The following is a 25,978-nucleotide window of genomic DNA, read 5'->3' on the forward strand; positions in this document are numbered from 1 at the left end:
ACTTTAGCTGCCGCTCAACCAACTCCAGACTGAGTGTGTAACGTGAATATTACAGCGCTCACTCTCAGAGTTGAAACGATGACATACTCCTCATTTTCTAGACAAGTACAGCTCCATTTAACACACACATAAAAACCCAGCAGCTGCAGCTGCAGTGCCCTTTTTTCATTTCAAGCTCCCTTTCACAGTGTATTTAACACCAAAAAAACCCCGTTGCCTGTCAGGCTGCAGGCAATACTCCGGGAAGGGAAAACAAGTCAAAGCATATTGAGCGTGTGGAAAGCGTGCCGCCGGCGTTCTGCCGCGGATTAGCCTGGAACACCCCCCCTTCCCCGGGAAATGCGTCGCCGCACCCCGCAGCACCCAGGGGGCCGTGAGAAGGGTGGGAGGCGGGCAGCTGGTTTCAGAGCCGGACAGGCCGGGCCAGGCCCGGACGACGGCCAGGCCCGGACAGACAGACAGGCCCCGGACGGACGGACGGACGGGCAGGCCCCGCTGCAGCTGCCCACCCTCTGCTCGGCTGTCAGCGGCCGCCCCTCCGTGGCCGTGGGACCGCCCCGCCCGCCACGATCCCGAGGGCGGGTGTAGCCCCTTCCTCTCCCCAGGGACCGCCGCCCCTCCGCCCGCCGGGGCTGGGCCCGGGACCCCGCGGCCGGCAGGCCTCCCCGGCCCCGCAGGCAGCTCGCGGTCCCCCTCTAACGGCGGACGGGAGAACTCCGTGTCCCGGCCCGTCCCGCCCCGGCCCGTCCCGCTGGGGCGCGGAGGGCAGGCTCCCGCCGGGCCTCCCCGGCGCCCCCCCCCCCGGTGGGGCGTCCCCGGGGCAGCCCGCTGCCCGAGCGCTGCCCGCGCCGGCCGCCGCGGCCTGGCCGCCGCCTCAGCGCCCCGGACTACAGCTCCCAGCGTGCACCGGGAGGGGAGGACTACGCTTCCCACAGCGCTCCGGGGCGGAGGGAGCGACTGCGGTTCCCACAAGGCTCTGGGAAAACACTTTGGGGTTATTTTTATTATTTTTATTTTTTTTAAGCCGCGCCGCCCCGCCCGTCGCGGAGCCGCCGATAAACGTCGTAAACAACTCCCCTGCGCGCCCGGGGGCAGCGGGTTCTATTCCCGCCCGGGGCCGTCGCGGCCCTCACTTCCGGCGCGGCGGCAGAAAACTACATCTCCCAGCGTGCACCGCGGCGCCCGCGTCCTTCCGGTTCCGGCCGCCGCGGGCGCGCCCCCCGTCCCCTCGGAGGGACCGCCGGGCCGAGGCGGTGACAGGAGCGGCGGCGGGGCCGGGGCAGCGCGGCCGGCGGGCGGGGGGGGGGGGCGGCAGCGCCGCCGGGGACCCACCGGGCTCTCCCTCTCCTAGCGCGGCCCGGCCGGGCTCGCCGCTCCCCTCGGGCCTGGCGGGGTCACCTTCATGGGCGGGCGGTAGCGCGGGGCCCGGCGCACGGCGGTGCCCGGGGCCTGGTGAGGCGTCGCCGGGTCAGAGCGGGGCCCGGGGACGGCGGCGGGGCCCGGGGCGATGTTCGTGCAGGAGGAGAAGATCTTCGCGGGGAAGGTGCTGAGGCTCCATGTGTGCACCATGGAGGGCGCCGAGTGGCTGGAGGAGGTCCCCGAGGACACCACGGTGGAGAAGCTGAAGGAGCGATGCTTGAAGCACGTAAGGAGGGGCGTCCCGTCCCGTCCCCCGGGGCCGCCGGCTCCCCCGGCGGGCTCCCGGGGCCGCCCTGTGCCCCCGGGAAACCCTCGGGTGCCTTGGGCCGTGCGGTGCGCTGGGAGGGAGCGGCGGGTGCGAGTCACACCGAGCCGAAAGCTCCGCGCCTTCGGCGGTGCGCGGTGTGTCCCGGGCTGGGACGGAAAATCATGGTCCGGGGGTAGGGCAGGCGGGTCCCCGCGTGAAGAAAACAGAGTTTTCCAACGGCCTGTAAACGCTTTTTTTTCTTTAAAAAAAAAAAAAGTGGCTCAAGTAAACAAGCGTTTCTGTGGTCTGGTTTCCTGGTTTGCCCTGTCTGCCACCCCCCGAATTCTGTGAAACTGTTCCATATAGAAAGAAAATGCCCGTTCCAAGAGTTTTCTGTGTCAGAAAAGGAGGATTTGGGGGGACGCTACATTTGCAACCCGTAGTTACAGAACTTGCTGTGTGTTTTGCGGTAGCGTTAGAGATCGCCCGCTCCTGCGTGCGCTTTATGAACTGGTGACCATGCGTTGCAGCAGACCGGTGAACTGGCTTCTGATGGTTTCCCCTCAGAAATTACAGCCTGGTTTGTTTCTTTTTTCTGTTTAAGAACAAACAAGGAAAGTAGTAACTGTGGCGGAGAACTTCCCTTTTTTGAAAAAGTCGTAGTACAGCCTTACCCTGTGTTGGCACAGTAGCTAGTGGGATATTCGGTGGGGAGATAATAGGCTCTTCTAATGCTCTCCCTGTGCTCTAAGCAGTAAGGTCTTAATGGACGTGTCCAAAGGGTAAATTACTAATCACTGTCTGGAAGAGAAAACATGTAAAAATGCGCAGGCTGTAGAAGTTGAGCTGGAAAACACAGGCTCTTTGTACTTACATGCTCAGTTACTACTGGTGCATTTGTGGCTGCTAAATGTTAAAACCGGTGGCTTCAAAAACCATTGGACTGAATTTTGAAGATCTGCCATGACAGCGTTTTACTTTAAAGCAAAAACATGATTGACAACAACGGCGTGTAAGGTTGCGACCCATGACCAGGACTGTCCTAAAGTCTGTCATCCTGGAACCAAGACAACATGATCTGGCAGCTTGAGTTGTAACCTGCTGAATTTCTTGCTGAGAGCTTTGCTGAGAGACACCTAACTTTTGAGTGGCAAGAGCCTCCACTCCCAGCTCTGGGAGTACAGTTTACTAAATCGCATTTAATAGTGGGCTTTTCTTGCCTTCAAAGTCTTGCAAAGACTTTTTTTTTTTTCATAAAACACACTTGCAGTAGGAGAACATACCTGTAATATGTAATTACTTAACCCCCGTTCGAAGGGTAAAAGGTTTTATTTTTGAATGCGCGTGCTGTGCAGTAAGGGTGGCCAGCAGCCCAGATGCCCTCTGCCTCGGGCCTGCTAGTTGTCTGCTTTCGGCTAGAACCCCTGGAAACTACGGGTCACAGCACACACACTGTTTTTTCTTGTCCCGTAGTCTTTGTTAGCCCTTTTTGTTTTAGGGATGAGAAGGGCTACATTTGGGGTTTCTTCGCCTGAGGTAGGTGTGATCCTTCCTGAGGGAAAACGGAGGTGCCTTGCTGAAAGCTGTGGGGTCAGGGCCCCCCCACGCACTGTTATGTTCCTGGAAGAAGTTTAGTGCTCCCTTCTTGTCCCCCTTCAGCGCAGCCGAGTGATTAAGACGACGAGTGGTGCAAAGACTGCCAAAACAGGGTGGGGTGATGATTACATGCATATGTGCAGAGCTGAAATTATCAGGAAGCTTAATTGAATAGATGCTTACATTGCAGTGCGAGTTGGGGCAGACGGCAATTGATAACTTGGCATGATGTTTGATTTCATTCTCTCTGCTGCTTTGTGCTAATGGTGTGGATTTGCATAATCATTATGGATAATATATAGTTTTATGGAGGGGGGAAAAATAGACATGGAAAAATCATGACTCCTGATCGTGGGTATGTTGCAATGAACCTTGACAGCACCTTGAGATAACTTATGCAGCCATCTCTTGTCAGATGCTGATTATTATGTTCCCTAAAGTCTTTGAAGTCACTCTTTCAGGAAGCAGAGGAAGATATTTGTAAGAGATTTGAACTAGGAAGGTGGCCACTTTTCCCTCCGTAACGTTCAAATGCTTACCGATCTCTGAAGTGTCACTCTTGGTGTCTTTTTTTTCTGAATTTTACGGGGTTTTATTGTTACAGATAAAGAAAAAAAAACCAAAAACCCCTCCTACTAGTTTTGTCTCTTGACCTGTAACAATTTAGTGGTGATTAGACATTGTTAAACTGCTGCCTTCAGTAATGCTGTCTATGTAGTCTGTGGACAAATACCTGATAATAAGTTGTTTCCCTTCCTAGTTATTTTTGAACCCAAGTTTCACCATCGAAGTGTTCTCTTGGAACAGCCACTTGTCCCTGTGCAAGGCCCCGCCACCTCAGCGGGAGCACAGCTGGCAGGGGCAGGCCCCGAGCCCTCCTGTGGTTACACTGAAAAGCAGCTTGTTCATTTCAGAACCAGAATTGAGAAGGGTCAGCTTGACCACAGAAGCTCAAGCTTAACTTATTTTTACTTAATTCTTGTGCCCAGCGTTGGCAGTCCAAGTACAGCACTGCATCGGCCAGCGGTGCTGGAGACAGCCTGGTTCTGATACTCTAATCGCAAGAGACCATTGCTTCTTGCTGAGGCTCAGCAGTGTTTCTGAAATACTGATGTAAATTGTGGTCATGCACTCGGGATGCAGAAGTGTGGGCTGTATGTATACGTAAGCTCTACCTGTAATTTTCCTGGCAGCGTGGGGCAAGCTTTTACTGCTTCTGTGCTTCTGTTCCCCTTTTTCTTAAGCTGCCGCAGTGATACTCGCCTGGGTTTTAAGGTATGATAAGGGGTATCTGTGGAACAGAGATGCAAGGTGCTAGTTCTCAGAGTACAAAGATAAGATAAGGTAGGTTCATGCCCCTGGGCATGCTTTGGATACTTTGTGAGGGACACAGAAGGTTTAAGCCACCCAAGTAGGGAGTGTCAGTACTATTTTCAGATGTTCTGTTAATAAAAGCAAACAAGAAATGCTTTTTCTTATTTTAAAAACAAACAGAAAGCCTTGTGGTTTATCAGGATTCCAAGCTTCGCAAATAGTGTTTGGTGTCACCAGGGCTTACAATTTCAGCAGTTGCTCAGGCACCTGTGAACAAAGGTTTCTCACCTGCCTGACAAAGCAGCCGGCTGTAAACTCCAGTGTTAAAAAGAAATGCAAAGATTTATGCTGGAAGCAAAACGATGAAACAGCAGATCCTCTCCTTACAGTCCTTTTGTTCAAAAAGATGCGAGAGAGCTCATCTTCCCCAGCATGCTGCACCTCTGATTGCCGGGGGAGCAGTGCTCGTTAACCCCAGCCGTGCCCCGCAGCGCCCTGGGGCTTCAAGGTGCACCCTGATTTCTCGGCTTCCTTTCGCTTGGGTGACAGAGGCTTCCTCTGCACTGCCCAGGGAATTCCTCTCCCCCTCACCGCTCTTCCTGTGCATCACCAGTGCTCTTCTCTCTCTGGGCAGGAAGATGTTTTCAGTTACGCTTTAAAGCATTGTATTTAATACAAAAATACTGTATTTTGGCAGATACGGTTCTCATGAAGCAAGATTCCACAGTGAGATCTGATGTTTAGTGGTGGTAGTTTCCTGGTGGGCTGTTGAGAGCTAGTAGAGGCATTGCCTGTTAAGATGATCTTTCTATTTCCAGGGCGTGTTAAAATGTTAAGATAAGCTAAGTATTTCACTGAGCAGCCTCTCTGATACGTGTAGTGTCTATATGTGCCGTATTGTTCTATGCAGTTGTTAACAAAGTGGTTAGAGGAACAGCATGTAAGAAGAGGGGTCCGCAGGACTTTTCTTTTAAAACAGCAACTTTTATTTTTTCACTCACGCTTTCACCTTATTAGTAAGTGTTATGATTGCACACACACACACCCCTTTATATGTGCTAGGGAAAATAGGGATAATAGGTCTGCGTCATGTCCCGTCCCATCCCGCCTCAAACATACACCTCCCAGCTCTCATTTTCATGTTCTTCCTTTTGGGGTCTGACTCTAAGGCTCTGTAACAGTAATATTTTGAGCTTGTCCGGAGAGGAGATGTTCCACTGATGTATTCTTATGCATTTTGGGTAACTTATCAGATCAATTACAGGAGGTACTCCCAGCTGCTTCTAGGCTTTAATGCATTCTTTGGCTTTTGTTCAGCAGTTAATATGCTGGAGGATTAGTAAGAAGCTACTGTTATGCAAAGCAGGACTCAAACATTCTCGCCTCAGTCTTGTTGAGGCATCGGAACTGTACAGAAATTCAGATGAGGAACTGAAGATCCGTGTTGAAAACAAGTGCATTATGTTTAGAAAAAGAGCGGGTAGCTGAGTTTTCCATCAGGTGCAGTCACAACAGAAGAGGTGATGATGGACTGAAAGGGTTCCTCTGAGGGAGGCTGGTGATGCATATTATGATGAACAGGACTAATCACTACGTCGAAGTGAAGCACTGATTTCAGTGGGGTTTCTGGAAGTGTCTCTGTTGCATGAAGGGTGAACGCACTCTTCTGCGGATGTGGTAGAAGTGGCTTGGTAGAAACATGTATTGAAAGAAGTGTCATTAAACGCTGTTTTCTGTGAGCAGAGCAGGTGAGGTCAGTATTAAGCGTCCTATTTTGTGGTGAGAACAGCAGCATCAATTTCGTGGTTTTGGTACGTTGTTATTTTTAATTTTGCCTTTCTGGAATTGCAACCACTATGCTTTCTTTTTCCACTCAGACAAATTAGAAGCCTCTAGATGCACTGATGTAATGTTCTTGAAATCTATCACTGTGGATCTGGGAGCCACTCTGGTGCGAAGATGAGTCAGTTCAAGGCCTGTGTGTGCGTGCGCTCTTGTTTTCAGGATTTGAACTTGATTTCCTAGTGAATTAATTTACATACAATTTAGAACTGTAATAAGGAATTGAGCACAACATTCACATACAGAAAAAAATCTACTGCATGCTGATTATTTATAGTTGGGAAGAAAAGTTGTGAACGTAACTTTTGTTCAGCACTTTCAGCAGGAACCCAGGTTAGGGCTCCAGCAGCCAAGGCTGTTGATTTCAGCTTGAAACAAGGTGCAGAAACTGCTGTTTCCTTCCCGGTTTAAGGTCAAGTATACCAAAATCACTGCTGTTTAGTTGCTTGTTTAGTCTGACGGTGTGTTTAAATAATAATTATTAGATGAAGCAGAGAGTCTCTCCTCTATTTTGATACTAGTTACAAATGAGAAACATACCGCATTATTACAGCCTTCCCTTCTGTAAAAACACTGGATGCTCTTTGTAGATTTGCTTTCTTAGTTCATGGTACTAATTGCTGCCCCAGACTTCATGCTAAGAGTGAGTGACCTTAGCTATCTGTTGCAGTGTTAATGTAGCTGTGGGGTCCTAGAGCATCCTTGCTTTGTTCCAAATCTCTGTAGGCCTGAGTATAGGACCAAGTACTCAGAATTAAGTGTGATAGAGATGTACCGTACTGCAAAAGTATAAATCCACTCACATAGGCTGGTGCCCTTGAAGGGCTCATTTGGGGCAGTTGGGCTGTAATGTTAGGTCTCTGAAACTGGCTATTTAAGGAAGTCTTTTAGAGCATCATAATCAGCTGGAACTTAAATCATAGAGTATCTCAAGCTGGAAGAGACCCATAAGGATCATCGAGTCCAGCTCCCTAATGTAGCTGTCAGTTTAACAGCATCAAGGAAGGAATGCTAGAATCCTTCCTTTCGTTGATTATTCTTCCCAGCCAGGAGCTTGGATATGCAGGTAGAAACTTACCACAGTCAGTATCGTTACAGCACAATTCAAGCCACAGTTTCTTTAATAAAATACATTCTGCGCGCTGGCCTTTAGCATATTGCGCTGCACTGTTACTTAAGCTATTAAGAAGCTAGTAAATGATGGCACAGTTTGTACGTGGAGAATATTAAGTGCAAAGTGCGGTGATTCATGCTGTAGGCTTATTTCTGTCTTCTGATCTTCAGTATCTGTTATCTTCTGCAGTGTGTACCTGGGAGCTTGGAGGATCCAAAAACCGTGACACATCATAAGTTGATACATGCTACTTCTGAGAAGGTGCTGACAGACACAAAAACAGTGTTGGAGGAAAACATTCAAGATAGAGGTAAGATTGTCTGGTTTTTAATCCTATCAGCCTGGAAACGTGAGATTGTGTTTAACTATTTGGCGAGCTTCAAACAGTAACCTTTTTAATATCTACTCTCTGCTTTGACGTAGGAAACTATTAAGGTGGCAAAAAAGTAAGAGGAAAAAATACTTCCCACCACCACCCCGAGAAAGCACCTTGAGCAGTTTGCTTTTCTTCACTCTTCCTTTTAAGAGTTGAAAGGAATTAGGAGTGTTCAGAGTGTTCATTATCTTGATAAATTAAACAGATTATTTTTATCTCCTTTTAAAGGATTTTTTTTAAACCTCCAGGGCAGCATTTGTCCTTCAAAATGATGAAAAATAGTTATCATGGCTGAGTATTCCAAGACGGACAACCCAGTGCTTTTGGGGGGTTTCTTGAGGTCTCCAGGTCAGGCAGAAGGATGTTTGCTGAAGTGTATCTGAGTGTCTGCCATTTAGATCTCATTCTGTCCTCTGAAAATGTAGGTCAGAATCCATCACACTGTAGTATCACTGACTACAGTAGAGTATGTGAGGTATGTATTTGCTCCTGAACTTCAAAGGTGTAAAGCATTAATGTGAAACAAAAGAAGATCTAAAGATGATAGCTGGAGTCAGTTTTTACTAGACAGCTTAAGCTAATGGCCCCCTCTAGAGATAAAGGGCAGTGGTGCAGAAAGTGAGAGAAGCAGGGCTGCTGTAGACTGAAATATTGTCTGAACCAGAAACTCAGCAGGAGTAGAGTTCCTGGGTTTTTGTCTGGGTTCATGCAGGCTGGAGAACTGCTGCCATGAACATGAGCAGTTTGGTCTCTCTTCTAAGGCAGCGTCACCTATCACCTTGAGAGCTGAACAGGTGCCATCTTAGGCAGAGGCAAGGGACAGCATTTTTGCTGACTGGTGGTGTATTATTTCTAGGCAAAGCGCCGGCTCCTACAGAGTTTTGAATTGCAGTTCGCAGCAGCTAAGCAGTATTAACTGTGCAGTCATAGTAAGCTGTCATGCGAATGCCTCTTCCCTCCTTTTCCCTCTGCAACGTGCTCTACCTTTCATGTGCCTTGCTTGTCAGGGAGACAAGATCGCAGGCAACAGCTGATTGCCACTGGCTGACTGCACAGGGCAGCCAAGAGTCAGCATGTAGATCCTTTCGCGTTCTGATCAGCGGGACAAATGAGGGTTAGCAGCCTTCACCAGCTGTTGCTCTTGGCTGTTATGTGCTGAGCCAGACCAAGGAAACTTGTTGTGCAAAGCATGCTTTGTTTGCTTTTTACCTGCTTAGTACAGTGGACTAAAAACTGCATGTCAGGCCGTATCTGGCTGAAGGACTGCAGGTGCTGCAGAGGCACGTTTTGGGCTCTAAGCAGTGCGTCTGCATCTTTTCACCCTTAGAATGTGTGTGGTAGTAACCGAGGTGCTAGAAACTTGTAAAGCGTCACATGATCTCTAAAAAAAGGGTGCCTTGTAAGGGGAAAGTATTAGTCTTAAAAGCCCGAAGCAAGCTTGTGCCAGGTGATGTGGGATATCTGAGACTGAAGACTTGTTTGCCCCCGAGACTTGTCCTGGTGGGCTACCAGTGATGCATCCCTGCTGTAGACCGTGAGTCGCTCCACTGCCATTCACACACAAAGGTGAGCTTCAGCCTGGTACTGGAAGTTCTTGTTGAAGCTTGGTGCTTGCCTTGCTGCAGTTGGAAGGTCCCAGCTTAGACCAGAAACCATCCATGGCCTGTCTCTACTGCTTCCTTCTCAGTGGAAGCACTGAAAGTGCTGATGCTTTCCTATTATCGTGAGCCAATTGCTGCACTATTAATGTACAAGACAACTGGAGCCTGTAATACCCTTCCTTTAATGGTGTTGTGTGAGGAGAAGAAACCAGTAACAGTCAAAGCATAATGAACCATGTTTTGAGTTCACTGTGCACTAAGGAATTGCAAACGCTGAAAGGGAGTGTATAAAGCCATAAAGTGTGAAAAAGGTCTGATGCTACAGTGGAATTAATACAAAATTCCACTGAATTTGTAAGTATCTTACAAGAACTGTTTTCACATTACTTTCTAGTGTATTTCAGTATCATTCTCTTTCTAGACGTCTTGCTTTTGATAAAGAAGCGTGCGCCACCTCCGCTCCCCAAAATGGCAGACGTGTCAGCAGAGGAGAAAGTGAGTTTGAAAGACTTCTGGACTTGGCTGTTTTGATTAACTGCTTTATTAATGATATGTGGAAGGATTACTGTGGTGTACTCTTTGTGCTTGTAGAGGCAAATGCTACCGGTTAAATTCTAGGGAAATTACTTCATATTTCTTCCAAACTTTGAGGAAGCTGATTTTACATTTTTAACTTGGATTGTGAGAACATTTGCCTTAGAATAAGACATGCAGGTACAGTCTGTGGAAGTGGTACAGATCTGATCTTTGAACAAATGTCTAATAACTGTATAAGTATAGTTCAGCAAGTGCCTTGCTTTGTCTCTGTTTGAAAACCCGATAGAAATACGTTGACTTGCTGTCAGGCTGTCTTCTATCTTTAGCTATATGTGGCTTGTCACGCTCTAACCAGGTCTCTAGAGCTGAAGTGTCGGCCCTTTACTATTCTTTATTTTATTTTATTGGAATGCAATTGTTACTGAGGGTCAGTGATGCCCAGGATGATGCTTATGCATGAGTGGTACCGCAGTTGATGTTATCGCATAAACACTTTGAGCAATGCTTGTGCTTGACATTGTGAATTCCTAGGTCTCTCTACTTCGTCCTTGCACAGCTTTGTTTCTTCTTGCTTCCTGTAGGTATTGGTGTATGTCTCTCTCTTCAGTATGGTCTTGCTGTGCAGAATGTCACTGTAAGAGCATAAGTTATAAGACTGGGAAATATTTATAGTTTGTACCCTGCTATGTTTTGTCCTGGACTATAAGCATGTACTGAAAATCCAAGGCACCGTATATCTCTGCATGATACTCGCAAGCGGCGAAGCACTTCCAGTGTTAAGCAGTTAAGTGTTAGTCTGTGCACAGCATTGGTACCTCCCGACAAACCATGGGTTTGAAGAGAGCGTGCTATGAGCAGACCGTGCGGAGCAGAATATGGTCCTGGGCACGGAGGCCTCCGAGTTCTCTCCGTGTTTGGTACATCACTTTCCCTCTTTATGCTGGAATTTCCCCGCGTGTTTAGATAACAGAAATAGGTATAAGGACTGAAAGCGGGGCAACCCAACAGGTCCAGTTTTGCTCTATAATTGCAAAATTATACTGGTGCTATTAATCCATTGTATTGCTAGACTCCTATTTCTCTTAGTTGCAAGTTACAGAGCACTGCTTGATGCCTTGGTGAAGAATATGAAACTGCTCTCCGCTATGCTGTGTTCTCTGTTCTGTGGATAATGGGTTATGAAACCTGATCGTGTTTCCTATCCTTCAGAGGAAACAAGAGCAGAAAGCTCCTGATAAGGATGCTATTCTCAAAGCAACTGCAAATCTGCCCTCTCGCAATGTAGATCGTACTGTGGCCCATCACAACATGAGGGATGTAAGTATCAGACTTGACTTTTTTAACTCGCACGCTAACATCCAAATAGGCTTTTATCTTGTATAACCTTTTCTCTTACATGTGAATGTGATTCTCTTTTCTCTGTAAGAGAAATTCAGATGTATATAATGTATATTAAAGTAGATAGCTTAAGATTTAGACACAGGTCATACTATTTAGTGATAATAAAACACTCTGTTCTAAATTACGATTTTAAATGTTTTATTTGTCCATGGGAAAGCCTCAGTAAACATATTCAAGATCTGGCAAATGTGAAGTTAGGGGGTTTTATTTCTTCAGTCTTAAATAGTTCAGGTGTTGCAGTGGGTTTTTTTTTTCCTCTTCCATGGTTTTGAAAAGAGAAATTAGGCATAAATTTTGACTTCAGTAATTGAATGCTGATGGAGTCTGTAATGCTTCTAACTGTGTCTTCAGCAGTGTGGGGACTACTCTTACCCTTCTGTACTAGTAGGGTATGAAGCAGCGAATCTGCCTACATATTGCGTGCTGTCAGAGTGCCCTAGTAACCGAAAGGGGACAATTGGCATTTAAGCTGTTCAATGGCCAACATGACCTACTGAGCGTGGCGTTTTTAAAAACAAATGTCCAACTGAAAGGAATTTGTGATGCTTCAGTTTAGAAAATAGCTCTGATCTATGTTGTTCAAATTTAGATTACTAGAAAGCAAACGATAGACCAGGAAGGCTCATTGGTTCACAGAAAGCAAGTAGCACTGGTACGGAGCTACTGTGACTGTCTTCTTACAACACTTCTGCAAGCTGGGAATCAAAGTTTTTCTGTGAAGCAATGAGTTTTCTTGAACACTGCACATCTTGTGGTGGTGCTGGGTGGCAAGCTGTGGTAGCAATAAAAGGACTTTTGTGCCCAGTAGCTTTTATTTACATGTAGCACTTCACGGGAAAGACCCAATGCTTCTTGAGAGACTAAACAATGAAAATAAAGCCCTAATAAAGCAACCTTCTGTACAGGGGGCCAGACTGCTGCTGAGGTACTAACAATAGATGTATTAAGATTTAATGATGTCTGGTAACTTCCTGTCTAAATGTTTTGACAGTTTCCTTTCTTGCAGTTCCAGACAGAGCTCCGGAAGATATTAGTGTCTCTCATAGAAGTTGCACAGAAATTGCTAGCACTGAACCCAGATGCAGTTGAACTGTTTAAGAAGGCAAACGGTATGAACATATCTTTATACTTACTAGTTCAATCCTGGGAACTTGTTTGTTTCCATAGCCCAAGAGAGGGCTTGCAGAGTGAAGTCCAGACCTTAATGTAATGGCAAAGCTACCACAAACTTTGTGGCAAAGATTTCACCTTGTGGGTGTAGGTTGTATAAAACTTGTGAATTTATAAGGTCCCTTTGGGATGGATGAGAAGTTCCATTTAAAAATAAAATCATTAGCAGTGGAAAAAATTGGAAAACTTCACAAGTTGCACTTTAGGGATGGTAAAGAATAGTTGAAGATGCACAGGGAGATAGTAAAATGAGGAGAAAGTGTAGCTGTTGATTCAGTTTGTGGGAAATGCTTGCCCTTGAGATCTGCAACAACCAGATCCAACTTACTTTCTAGATAAATGATAAATAGATCTTCAGTGAATCTTTTATGTATTTACTGATGTGGAAATACCATGGTAATGTGAGAGTTAGCTGTCTTTCATTTGAGATCTTGAACACATCTGGACAAAGTCTTTGTCCTGGAAGAATCTATCCGAGCCTGACCAAGCTGAGTGCAGCAAATTAAATGATGAGATAGCAAATTCGGGGCAGAAACAAAAGCAGGGATGGAAGAGAAGAATGGGGTTTGAACTTAACACATGCCATTCCATTGAGAAAGGGTTTTATTTTAGCTTGAAGTCAATCTGAACATTGTTTTGTTTGTGTATGTGTAGCCATGCTGGATGAGGATGAGGAAGACAGAGTGGATGAGATAGCTCTGCGACAGCTTACAGAAATGGGGTTTCCAGAAAGCAGAGCTGTCAAAGCCCTTCGATTAAATCAGTAAGTGTACTCGGCACGCTGCCTGTAAATTACTTGATATGGTTAAAAAAAAAAAACTTGCTTTTTTTTTAAAGTCTCCTTATGTGGGTCACCTAAAACGAGGTTGGAAAAAGCATTAACTCAAAGAACAGTGCTGCTTCAGGCAGTGCGCAGGTGCAGACGGCACAGGGAAGGGGAGACAGTGCTGTACTTCCTCTGGAAAGAATAGCTGGTCCACTGTTCACAAGGCTGCCGGGCTGGCACTATGTCCAAGTATTAAACTCACATTTTCTTCGGCTTTAGAATTCAGATTTTACAGAGACAAAAGCAAACCTAGCCCATCCACATTGGTCTTTCAGCTGTAGAAAAATACTTTGTGCTGATCTTTTAAAAACATTCCAAGAATATTGTAAAGTCCAGATAGCAACTGTAGGAAAACAGGAGGTAATGTAGTTCTCGTGCCCTAAGAAGAATCAGCTGTACTGCCTCACTCCTGAGAGGGGTTTGTTAGGCCATGCTCAAAAACTTCTAATGATAGAGAATCCACAACATATTCCAGTCACTCTTTTCCAGTATCTCTCCCTTTGGGCTCAGAAAGACTTTCTCCCCCAATGTTCTCCATCTTTCATGTTGTAACTGAAAAGCCAAATAGGCAAAGGCTTTCCTCTCCTTTCTATGAACGTGTAATAATTCCCATGTGTCAAATGAAATTACATGTTCAGTTGCCCTATCGTTATCTTTCCTTGCTCTGTATTCCTTGGGAAGAGATGTGTTTGGGGTGCTCTCAAGATCCCTTAGCTCGAGCACTTGCGGCGGATAGCAAGTGACCCTGTTACGATCGTGATGTTCCGTTCCCTTGGGCTGGCCTCTCCTTTGAGGCATCACAGATTTCTTCTGAAGTCAGTGGTACATGTCCGAGTGCAAGTGTCTGTGTTGAATTTTGCTCTCGCTCAAGGCGTGTTGTGCACACATAACGTTTTTCACCCTTTCTTTCTTTCTTGTGGTGTTAATGGCATTCCTTGATCACTGGATGGATGTCTGAGATGGATCTCCTTAAGGAGCAACAAAGCACCTTGCATCTGAGATGTGGTTCTGTGTAAATTTGGAACATGCTTTGTTTGCAGTTTTGTCAACAGTTGCAAATAGTCAGTGTTTGTCTGTTGTGAAATAAAGCAGATGATGTGGAGAATAAGGTGACTCCCTCAGAAATGCCTTTTAAAATCTGGGTTGCAGCTGTCCAAGTTGGTCTTCATTCCTCTGTCTTCCTGGCTTCAGAGAAGATTGTGGTGCCCTGAATGCGCAGAGAATTAAGGTGCTCTGAGATTTGCTCCAAAACTTTATTTATGACTTTTCAGATGCTAATTAACGTGCAAGTCACTACCGTGGGAATAAACGCAAAGGCAAATGTGCGTGGAACACTACTGTGCATCTGGAGCATTTCTCATCCTTGTGTTTTAATTTGCTTTTCAGTATGTCAGTGACACAGGCCATGGAGTGGTTGATAGAACATGCAGATGACCCTACAGTGGATGCTCCGCTTCCAGGTCAGACTCCATCAGAAGCCACAGCTGAAGCTGGTGCATCCTCTGCTGAAGCGGCTGCAGGTCCTAGTTCAGAAGCGGGTGGGGAAGAGGCCAAGGATGAGCTGACAGAAATATTCAAGAAGATCCGGAGGAAAAGAGAGTTTCGTCCGGACCCACGAGTGCGTGCTGTTTATCTCACTATTTATGTGACTGTTAGGATTGGAAGGGACTGTGTGGGCACCATGTAATCAAAATAAATGTTTAGTCAATAAATGAAATGGGACATCTTGGTAGATATATATTATGCTGGCTTGACAGTATTTTAGTGGAAGTCTTTAGGGACTGTTTAAATTCAGGTTGCTGAAAGAGATATTACCTAATTACTTCATCGCTGTCTCAGATAACAGTATCTAAATCACTGACACTGCTACTTCTGCACCTGAAAATTAACTGATGGGACTGAAATGAGCTGCCAGACTCCTGGCAATGCTTTTTATGACTGCTGCCAGGGAAGGAAGGGTTGCAGGACAGGAGTAGGTCCTTTTGCTGTAGAAAGGGACAGAAGAGCATTATTGTATTCAGGAGGCAAGGAAAAATATCACCAGCAGATTTGTCTTGCAGCAAAGTTAGCCTTTTTTCAGAGCACAGTATTAGCTGAAGTGAAACTGTGTTGTTACCACACTGTAAACTCACCAGGAGGTGCTCTTTAGAATCCAACACACTGCTTTTACAGCAAGCTGTTTCTTGTGATTTTGGTCAAAGGCTGCAAATGTATTTGATGACCTGGGTACAATTTCTAAATGATTAAACATTCTCGTAACAATATCTAGGTACGCTTGTCTAAATACATAATGCTCGCTATCAATATAATAATCCAGGAAGTAAAATTAAATTGAGTGACTAGAACTACAAATGAACGTGGAGCTCGACCTGTCAGTGAGATGTGAACAAGAGCTTTGTGACATGAGAAGTTCTAAAATAAGGTGTTTCTGTCCTGCTCTTCTCCTTTCTACCCCAGGTACGCTTGCTCTTTGCCTTGCCTTCAGCTTTCAGGGCTGAGGGTAGGAACTACCTTTGCTCTTAAGATTTATTCTTCCATAATAAGGGCACTTTTGATACAGAGTATTTGAAAACTTTGTAGATAAGATTACTTAGTGGTCCATAAATGGAAACAATGGGGATTTTTACCCCACAAAAAGCTCCTGCACAGAAGGTGGAAAAGGATGTGCTTGTTCTCATTTCTGTTTTAAATGTTACGTTTATTGAGCTGTGCAAATCTGATACAGGCTGTCATTGCCCTGATGGAGATGGGATTTGATGAAAAAGAAGTGGTAGATGCACTCAGAGTAAACAACAACCAGCAAAACGCAGCCGTGAGTACAATGTCATTTCTGTTCCTTACTGCTATAATAGTCCGCTCAACTGATTCTTTTCATCATTGAATTGGTTGATGTTTTGATCTATCATAAAGCCCAACTCTTACTGGAGATGAAATGAGCACTATATATTCTGTGCCTCTTTCAAATTAGATACGCAGCTAGAATACAAATGTTTTAGGCTTCTTAGAGGATCTCAGCATGCGTGAGGTTGAGGCTGATCTGGTTGGGATAGCACGTGGATTTTCAAAAAGCTGTTGAGAAACTCCTTCGCCAGAGCCTGCAAAAGAAATTATGCTATCATGAGAAGGGAAAAGGTATTCCCAATAATTAATAACTGATTAAAGGACAGGAATAAATGATCAAGCAAGAGATTCAAGCCATGCAGTCTGTAAATTACCATTCTGCAGCAATGCATTCCACAGTTTATGGAATCAAAAAATACGAAGGTTTTCAAAGATTGATTAGTCCCCTGCTAGTGGATGGTATGCTAAGGAAAATTATGTGGACACAGCTGACAGCCAAGGAATCTTCTCTTCTTAAGCACCCAGCGCTGGCTACTGTTAGAGGATATTGGGCTGGATGGTACTTCAGGCTGACGCTTTGTAACCATGTTGATGGGGTTCCTTTGAGGCAGCACATTAAGTAAGATAACACACATCTTCCCTGAGCTTTGAAACATCCAAAGTTGGTATAATTTTATTACCATACCAGGCACTGCTGCTGATCCTGTTGAAATAAAGGTGTGGGAGCAGTACACAAATGAATAGTAATCTAGTGAGAAAAGAAATGTATAGCTCGGTCTCTAACCATGACAGGAAAAAGTATTTTTAACGTGCCACATTGTCGAAACTTTTGGCGTTTTCATTCTAACGGAACCAGTCATGAAATCTGTTGTGCCTGGTGATTTCTTTCAGTGTGAATGGCTGCTGGGAGACAGAAAGCCTTCTCCAGAGGACTTAGATAAGGGAATTGACACCAATAGCCCTCTCTTTCAAGCCATCTTAGAAAACCCAGTGGTACAGTTAGGGCTAACCAACCCTAAAACTCTACTAGGTAAGTCCTGCTTGGGTTCCTGATATTTATATGCTGTTTCTGTAGTTGCTAGCAAATAAGAGTAGAGACTGGATGATGCCAGCACGCTTTGTGGGCTAGGTGCAGCTCTGTACCCTCTTCCTCACTTTCAGCAGCTGTATTGTTTGTTTGCTTCATACTGCAACTCAGCTAAACCCAGAACAGAACTTGCGGCTGTCCCAGAAATGATACTAATTCGCCAGGCTACTGGATTACACTTGCTGAACTCAGAACTTTAATAGCTGCTGGCTGCAATGCTTTTGTGGGTTTAGGAGACCTTTTGTGTGCTCCCTTTGGCCACGAGGGGAAAAATCAGGAATGTCTGTCTAGAACTCTGATTATTTCACAGAAAAAACAAGACTGTCTCCTGCTTTACAGCTTACTGTGTGCTGAGGCCTCATCACTGAGACAGAAGATAACTTGTGGAAAAGTAACCAAACAAGAAATCTGAGCTAAGGCCTTGCCTATCAAAGTTGAGATAACGTATGTGAAAACACACTTCCCCTTGCTTGGGTTTCGGCTCCGTGGTAAAGTCTGTGTGCTCACGGTCGGAAAGGCTGTGAGCACAGCGAGTACCCAGCTGATGAGCCTGACAGTGACACATAAATCTGATGAATTGGTCTCTCTGACGCTGGAGGACGATACAGAAGAATGACATTGGCTCTGTGATGTATATAAAAAGTTTTGCTTTCAGTCTTTGGCTTCAAAATTTACTTGAAGCTGTGCTTTTAAATAAAGGGTGTATGCGCAGCTCTTCCAAGAGAGCTTTTAAAAATACTACTTTAAATATAATTAGGAGAGTTTGCAAGCCTTCAAATAATTCGAGAGCAGAACCTTCCCACCCTGACTTCTGAACAAATGGTCTCTTCATTTCCAACAAGGGTTCCACACTGCAGCTCAGAATATAAATAGAAAATGAAATGCTGTTATATGCACTCGTAAAGCTTGGATGAACATCAGAGAATATATTCCTAATGATACATCTGCAAGCTGCTTATGTCACAGGTTTTAATAATGAATGTTTGCATTTAATTAGATGCTTACAGAATGTTGATAAATCTTTAGTTTTAAGCTCTTGAGTCTGTGTAAAAGAACATAGTTAAAGTGGTGAAAGGTGAGATCTGTACTTTATTCTGGGCTTTTCTGTAGGCATGCTTGCGTGACCTTGAGCAAGGTATTAATGATGAGCCCTTCAGAGGTGCTGGGTACTTACAGCTCCCACTAATGTCAGCTGGAGCTTTGTACACTAACGCTCCTGGGAAAATTAAGACCCTGACCTTGGTGCCAGTCTGCCAGACTCTTACAACACTGACATTTTGGTGACTTCTGAATAGGTCAGATATGCAACTGCTTTTTTTTTTTGTCCTGTTCCATAATGACTGCTCCAAATGTCCAGTAGTCCAGCTCAGTGTCTGTCATAAGGCTTATAAATTATTTCCTGGACCACTCTTCTGCCAAGTTGGCAGCTTAGCTCTTGCAGTAGCTGTCTAGTTCCTTCAACATAAGAGTGAAAATTAGCACATTTTAAAAACCAAAACAACAAAGCTTATTGTAAAGACAGCTGTGTATAGAAAGACAAAACTGCTCTTAATATTTGGATCGCTGTCGCTGTTCAGAAATGGAGGTAATCTTTCTGCACAGACGGCCTTTCCCCTTCTGCCTGTGTCTAGGCAGGTGGAACCGGCTGCCTCCCTGACATCCTCCACTCTCCAGACACCGGGAAGGAGAAAGCCCATGCTGCTCAGAGGGAAGATGCTGCTTCCCTTCTGGCTCCAGGGGCCTCTATGAAAAGATAGAGCTCAGAGATACGGGGGCTCAAGGGGCTACACTTTTGCTGGCTCTGCTGCTTATTCCTGGGTGGCCTTTGGCATACCTGCTTCTTATTTTGCTGGCTTAGTTTCCTCTTCAGAGATGTTACGAGGGAGTAGCCATAGGACAGCCGAAGTGCAGCGTCGGAAAGCAGAGGTAACGAAGGCAAGGGGGTGACAGTGCTTCCTATGAACTGTCCTGGTTAGGCACCAGAGGGGGAAAAGATACTGGTGCAAGAACTGGCCATTAAGAAATCTAGGCTGGGATGTGGAAAATCTTTGATCAGAGGAGTGGAGTTGCAAAAGAGTCTTCCCATAGGAGTATTGGCAGCAAATGACCCAGTTCTAAGATGGGCTTTCATAAATGGATGATTTGCATAGCATGTTCCCTGCTACTGCACGTAGACGTTTGCTAAGGCTTTAGCTCTTCAAACCCATGCCCTTGAGGTTTTGTAAGACGGACTATAATCCAGGCTGAGTATTTAATCAGTCTCTGTCTGCAGTGACTTTAATGCTGAGGAATGGGGAAGGCGTAACAGCCTGTAGCATCCCAGGCCGTGGAGATTTGGGAGTGCAAATGGTAAATGCGTGATGTGTATTCCCACCATTTTTGGGTGCTGCTTGCCCGCTGCCTTTGAGTTGTAGCTATTTCTGACTGTCCTGTTGCTGAAGCATCCCAACCATTGGAGCCTTTGCTGACTAAAGGACTAATCGAGTGTTGCAATTTCCATCTCTTGGCAGCCTTCGAGGATATGCTTGAAAACCCCTTGAACAGCACTCAGTGGATGAATGATCCGGAAACTGGGCCTGTCATGCTACAGATCTCTCGAATCTTCCAGACGCTGAATCGCACGTAGAGGGGAACGCCAGTCCACTGTGCCACTTCCTCCTGTCCCTCGCTTCGCCTTCCCTTCAACGGGAGGGTGCACGGATTGTTTGGGGAGGGGAGCGGATGGAAGGGGGGGGAGATCCTGTCTGAATGGGTCTCTCGCACGAGAGCTTATGTAGTTATGGCCAACTGAAGTTAATTGCCTTGTGGATTTAGTGTTAGTGGAAGAGGTTTGAAGACTTGTTTATGTTTTCAGGTATTAGGCTTAAAATAAAGTATGTAAAAAAATAGGAAAAGGTTTTGTGAAAACAATTAAGATTCTGATTGTTGGAAAGAAATATGATAATGCTTGTTAAAAAGGCCTGTGACGGTAGTTTTCTAGCCAGTTTTGCTAGCATCTGGCTAGTGTTTACAAAAGGTCACTGACCACTAGCATAGGATATTAATCATCTCCATACAGTATTAATTTATGGCTATATCAAATTATAAAATGCTTTTTAAAATTGATTCTTAGGAAATGTTTTTTAAAAGTCCAAATATTGGGAGAGCAAGCACATTTCTATCCAAACGTGTTTATCTTGCATTATAATTTAAACAGAATAATTCAGAGATGGAATTCTTTTAATAAATAGCATTACTTTTTCCTATTTATTTTCTGCGTTAGTGTTGTTGCAGTCCCGCAGTGGTTATACTCGTAGGAGATTCTCTGTCAGCTACGTTAAAGATGCAGTATCTCTTTCACGACAGAACTCGCTACACCAAGACTTGGATTCTCAAGTAGGCTGCGGTTCCTAAGTTCATGCTCTGCCATATACTAGTGCAAGGAGGGATGTGTTCACGTAGTGGGGTTTTTTCCATTTTTATGTGCACGGTTTTGGAAAGGGAGACCTGTGGGTTTTGACTTTGTTTCAAACTGTTTACAACAAAGCAACTCACCTGCATGGTTTTTCATTGGTGATCTGTAAAGAAGCAGAACCGCTTAAGTTTTTATCTTGTTTAATGTATTTAAAAGCACGCTTGAAATTATTATCTTCTTTGAGATAGAAGTGGTTTTTCTTGACGCTTATTTTTACCTTGGAAATACCAAAAATGTCAGGCTGTGTCTTTCCTATCTTGCTAGAAGACTGACTTGAGATTTCAGACAGGAGTTGTGAGCTTTTAAGAACAGAACTCCCTGGCGAATATCCAGCTAGTTTTTGTTAAGATTGGGCTCTGCAGGTGTTACTTTTTTAACAGTCTGAACAAAAATGGGTTTTGTTTTCAAGTTAGTGAAACATGATTGACATCTGTCATAATCCCTGCCATGTCTTGCGTTTCACAGCCTTTTTTTGGAAAGGCAGGCTAGGCAAGACCTGCCTCTCCAAAATGCGGAGTAACCAGATGGAGACCCTGTCCTTAAATAGCACAAAGGTGTCCTGTCAAATAGGGAGATCCTGAAGAGCTCTGCAAGTCACCTTTTTGTGTCGGGTTTTTTTTGTGTGTGTGGTTGGGTTTATTAAACAAAAATGCAACAAGATGCAACCCGAAACCCTACAACAAGTTTTGGCCTGAACTTGGCATCTGATCTATGCTGTTATGCAGTCAAGGCACTGAAGTTGCCAATTTCACATGATTAATATGAAGGGTGGGGAAATCAAAACAGCATGAGATTTTATCTTGACTTACTATCCCAGGATTTTTTTTTGTTATTTGTAAGTTCATATTAAGCTTTACCGTTCATGACTGCTGAAATATTTACTTCTACGTTTAGAAATTCCAAGCTTTATAGAGATGCTTCTTCTGTTCAAATTGGACGGTAAAACCATGTTTCTGGAGTCTTGCTAAGAACAGATTGACAGCATGACATTAAATTGTAACCCTGTCCTATAACTGTAAAAGCTAGGAACCTGATCCTGCCGCCCAGTGAGTTCAGCACAACTACTCATGAGTAGCTGTGACTGAATGTTGTAGTGTTATGAAAGGTTTTGATTATTTTGTCCATTTTTTTTTCTTACTCCCTGAAGCTTTTTGCCTGTAATACTACCAGAGGACACTATTACTTGAAGCTCTTAACGTTTAGAGGTACGTGTCCTTCTCTGCCAGTCAGGGTTCTTGTAAATGTTCCTTTTAATGAGTGTTTTTAGAAGACAAAGCTGGGAAAAACTACCCTGTAGTTGGATGGGCTTTTTTTGGCTTCTGAATGAATACGTACAGGTTCAGACTCAACAAACAGATACTTCGGTAGCGGTCTTGGTCTTTGCAGAATGTAAAGGCTCGTTAAAATGCTTCTTTTGATTTCAGTTATACGCGATCAGACTCTGGAGTGGCTGTAGAGCTTCCAGACAGACCGGGCAAGGATCATCTGTCACAAACTTTAGTCATCTAAAAGTTTTTGGCATCTGGTTTGCTGGCAGAACCTAGGGGACTCGCCGTATGGCGAGAGCGAGCAACCCATCTTGCCTGTACTGGCGTGGGGGGAGCTGCCCCCAGGACTGTCTGTTGCTGCTGCCAGGGCAATGTGGGTGAGGAACTTGAACCAGCTCCCCAGCTTTTAGGGGCCTGAAGCTGGGCGCGTTCCTGATACGCGGTGTCTGACCTGCTTCGGAGGAGCGGAGTCATGCACTTCTAAGGGTGAAGGTTCTGCTGCTTGTGTATCTCTGCGTCGGCCCCACAGCGACAGGATCCGTGTGATACTGCCAGTGATAGCAGCACTGTGATACTGCTGCTGAACTGTGCATGTTCTTCAGTGTCAGTTTGATCAGGGTGATAACTTTTACCAGAGCTGCCTCCCTTGGTACGCCAGGACAGGAGCAGTGCCGCCGAACCTTTTATAAAGTGAGGAAAAAGGCAGCGGTAAAACAAGTCATGCTTGTGTAGTAGAAGAAGGTAAGAATGCACAGGTTCGACAACACAACCTAATGTTGCAGCAACAGTTAGAGACCTGAGGGATAAAGGAATACTGCATCTTTAAAATGCTTGAAGGCTTGAAAATACGTGGTTATTTCTGGATTTTGTTATTCCAGAGCTCAACACTTACACAGCTGAAGTGTTGGAGACTGTGTTCTTCCCGATCTGCCAAACACTCTTCTGGCTTGGTATGGCTTTAACATAGTCCTGCTTGTCTTTCGAGAACTTAAGTTGCCAGTGGCCAATAGCCGAAAGAGGCCAGAACTTAGGAGGTGTGATGTTTGCAGCAAGGCATAGGAGTTGATTTTAAAACAAACAAAAACTACCCTTGAGGTTGAACAAACGCTTGAGGAATTGATCAAGACGTCAGTATTGTTGTTAGGGTATGAATGAGTAGCAGACTAGGGAGCTGTGGGCCCCCGTCACACCTGGGTGTATTGCTACTTCATCACAGTAAATGGAGGGGGGAGTTAAGTCCGCTGTGCCTGCAAAGGCATTGATTATCCCAGTTTTTACAAAACCTGCCACAAACTGAAAGAGCGCCGCTGTTGAGTCAGCGTGCTGAGTCAGACGGGTCTCCAGGCACAAGGAGTGCGTGTGGTAAGAGCTTTGCCTGGTGATAAACTGTCCTGTTCTGTGGCTGAAGGGCAGAGGACTGGTGGATCTGGTCGGTAGAGCAGTGAGAGGTCCCTAAGCGCACGGGAATAGAAGTTGTTGTTTAAAAAAAAAAAAGGAAGTTTTTGTGAGGAAGAACTACTCACAGGAGTAAGGATTTGCAGGTTCAAGTCCTGTGCTTGCATCTCTGGTGTTCAAGTTATAAATATGACGTGTCTTTGTTAGTTCAGTGTCTCATAACATGGTCAAGGGAATACTTGGAAGCCTGTGAAGTCAAGGAGAAGTAAGGAAATGGGGAGGTAGGTGGCTCATACAGTGCAGTGACTGTTTCTCACAGTTCTAGCTCTTTGCCCCATCAGTTGATACAGACAATCTTCTACCTTTTGATATTACATGCCTCTTGAAAGCTAGCTAGCTATTTATTTACATATATATAACATAATTTTGTCATCAAAACACTGATATTTTTAATAGAAATGTACTATATGGAAGTTTGTTCTCAGGGCTTCGTATTTATACTCTCTTTGTAGGGGATGCATTTAAAGGGATGTATTTGGAAAAAATGCCAGTGGCCGCTTTACAACTTGGACCTTGATTGTCTTGACCTGTGAGGCCGAGCTAGTGTAACTCTCCTAATAAACCTCTAGCGTCTGGTCCAGTCCAAAGAATCTGCCAGTCTTTCTCTCCTTGAGAGCAGCGACATGAGTCTGCCGTTCAGGACTGCTGCATCGCTCTGTGGAAGTGGTCACACAAGATTACCCAGCTGCTTCACAGTTTGCTGATCTCTACACCGTTTCAAGGACGCTTCTGTTCTCCATGCAGCTGGAAAATTAACTTGCACGGTTTCTAAAGCAGCCGTCAGTGCACTCCTGCTCTTCTGGGACGGCGCGAGGTTCGCTCCTGCAAGAGCTCTGAAACCTCCAGCTAATTGCTTCTCTTTGGCCGCTCGCAGCCTCTGTCACAGGCGTGTCCCAGAACCTTGACCCCTATTTCTTTCCTCACTCTCCTGGAACCAAATTTGTCTTTTGGAGGTTGATCTTCATATCCAAGAAACAGTTAAGTGGTTATTGAAATCCTTTTTAGTTGGGACTGTTACGATTTTTTTTTTTTAGGCATTGTGATTCATGGGCTGAGGATCTTTTAATATATTTTGAAAGCTGTTTAAATAAGCATTGCACCAAGCGAATGTACGGTAACACTGTCAGCAAATACTGCCTGTCGAAGAGGCACAGAGGTTACCGGTGACCTCTGCTTCAGTGGCAATTTTACGACAGTAGTGCGCACAGGACAGTGTTTCTTCCAAAGTAAATACCCCGGTTTTCTACTTTTAATAAATAGCGTTTTTATTAACTAGCAGGCTAGCGGCGCTTGCAGCTGGGTATTTCCATCCGATCGTAAGCCCTTGTGCTTTGGGGCATAAGCAAACCCCTGACTGTATCCTCCTCTCTGGGCCGATTCATTCTTCCGAAGGATTCGTGTTGGCCGCTGTTGGAGGTAGGACAGTCGGTGAGCTCGGCCAGGGTGGCAATCCCCACGTTCCTGCAGAGGAAACGGCGAGCGGTGTGTATTATGTCTACGTGAACGTGCTGTCATGGTGGTTGTTCTCAGCTCCATCCTGACATCTAGGTATAACGAAAGGGGGGTTTTTTTAAGGACCTCTTGCCCTAGATTTGAAGATCTTCATCGCAGATCCTGTTTGCAGCATGTGAACTTCAATAAATGTAAATGCATTAAATTCTTACTGAATTTGGGTATAGTTTTATATCATGCTCTGGGGAGAGGGAAGAAATAGGATCACGTTTTAAACTAAGCCCCACAAAACAACGTGTCTTTGTTGCAGCAGGTAGCGGGCCTGTAGAGATTTTTAATTTGCATATTTTTATCATGGTTTAATGAACTGTACGAGAATGTGATTTGCTATCCAGCACTTACCACAAGGCAGCACCAGTAAAATTATATCGCAAGGTACTGACTTAACATTTTTCACTTCACCTGTGTATAAAATAATTAGGTACAGCGTAAGATAACTTTTATATGGCACTGACACTGATGCGTGGCGTGCACGGCTGTTTCGAAGACGTAATGTTACTTTTACAAAGCTTAACTAGGGCGGACGTCACTGAGCCTGTGGAATTCAGGGTTCGTTCTGGACACGCTCGCGTGGGTCGCCGACCTCTCCCTGGGCGGGAAAACCAGCAGGCTTTGCTTCCGTGCAGTAGCCCTCTAGGCAAAAAAAGCAAGAAACATTGCTAATTTGTTATCCGTTTAAGCAGTCGCTGTTGTCTCCTGAGATAATTCCTGGAAGTTACCGAGGTCGTTAGCAAAGCCAGACCTGTTCAGACTGAAACGGTTGCGTACCTTTAGCGTGTGGAGAAGCCGTACCCGCGAGCGAGACTAGAATGAATGCTGAGTCTTTAAACCTGCTCGCACATACACACTGAAGACGCTGATGTTGTGTGTGTTGTAAATTTATAATATATCTTAAAAATAAAGTTTTTTGATTTATTA

At 45.1% G+C, this 25,978-nt stretch overlaps 1 protein-coding gene across 2 annotated transcripts; it reads left to right on the forward strand.

Annotated features, from left to right (window-relative positions):
• Window positions 1-1,327: 1,327 nt before the first annotated feature.
• UBAC1 (UBA domain containing 1) lies at window positions 1,328-25,978 on the forward strand. 2 transcript variants are annotated; one of them, XM_076355372.1, is made up of 10 exons: window positions 1,328-1,645; window positions 7,722-7,842; window positions 9,931-10,004; window positions 11,256-11,363; window positions 12,439-12,556; window positions 13,272-13,380; window positions 14,830-15,061; window positions 16,169-16,255; window positions 17,176-17,314; window positions 19,882-25,978. In XM_076355372.1, the coding sequence occupies exons 1-10, from the start codon at window positions 1,508-1,510 to the stop codon at window positions 19,995-19,997; spliced, it is 1,242 nt and encodes a 413-aa protein (XP_076211487.1). In that variant the 5' UTR covers window positions 1,328-1,507; the 3' UTR covers window positions 19,998-25,978. The 2 variants fall into 2 exon arrangements, with proteins under 2 accessions (XP_076211487.1, XP_076211488.1); XM_076355373.1 differs by having other exon boundaries at window positions 1,329-1,645; window positions 12,454-12,556.

Source organism: Aptenodytes patagonicus, chromosome 18 (genome assembly GCF_965638725.1).
Source record: "Aptenodytes patagonicus chromosome 18, bAptPat1.pri.cur, whole genome shotgun sequence".
Lineage (NCBI taxonomy): Eukaryota > Metazoa > Chordata > Aves > Sphenisciformes > Spheniscidae > Aptenodytes > Aptenodytes patagonicus.

Excerpts from the sequence above, each read along its gene's own strand:
- UBAC1 (XM_076355372.1), top strand. The coding sequence starts at position 1,508 with ATGTTCGTGCAGGAGGAGAAGATCTTCGCGGGGAAGGTGCTGAGGCTC. Across the intron at positions 1,646-7,721 it reads AGGAGCGATGCTTGAAGCAC|TGTGTACCTGGGAGCTTGGA; the intron begins GTAAGGAGGGGC and ends TATCTTCTGCAG. Across the intron at positions 13,381-14,829 it reads AAAGCCCTTCGATTAAATCA|TATGTCAGTGACACAGGCCA; the intron begins GTAAGTGTACTC and ends TTTGCTTTTCAG.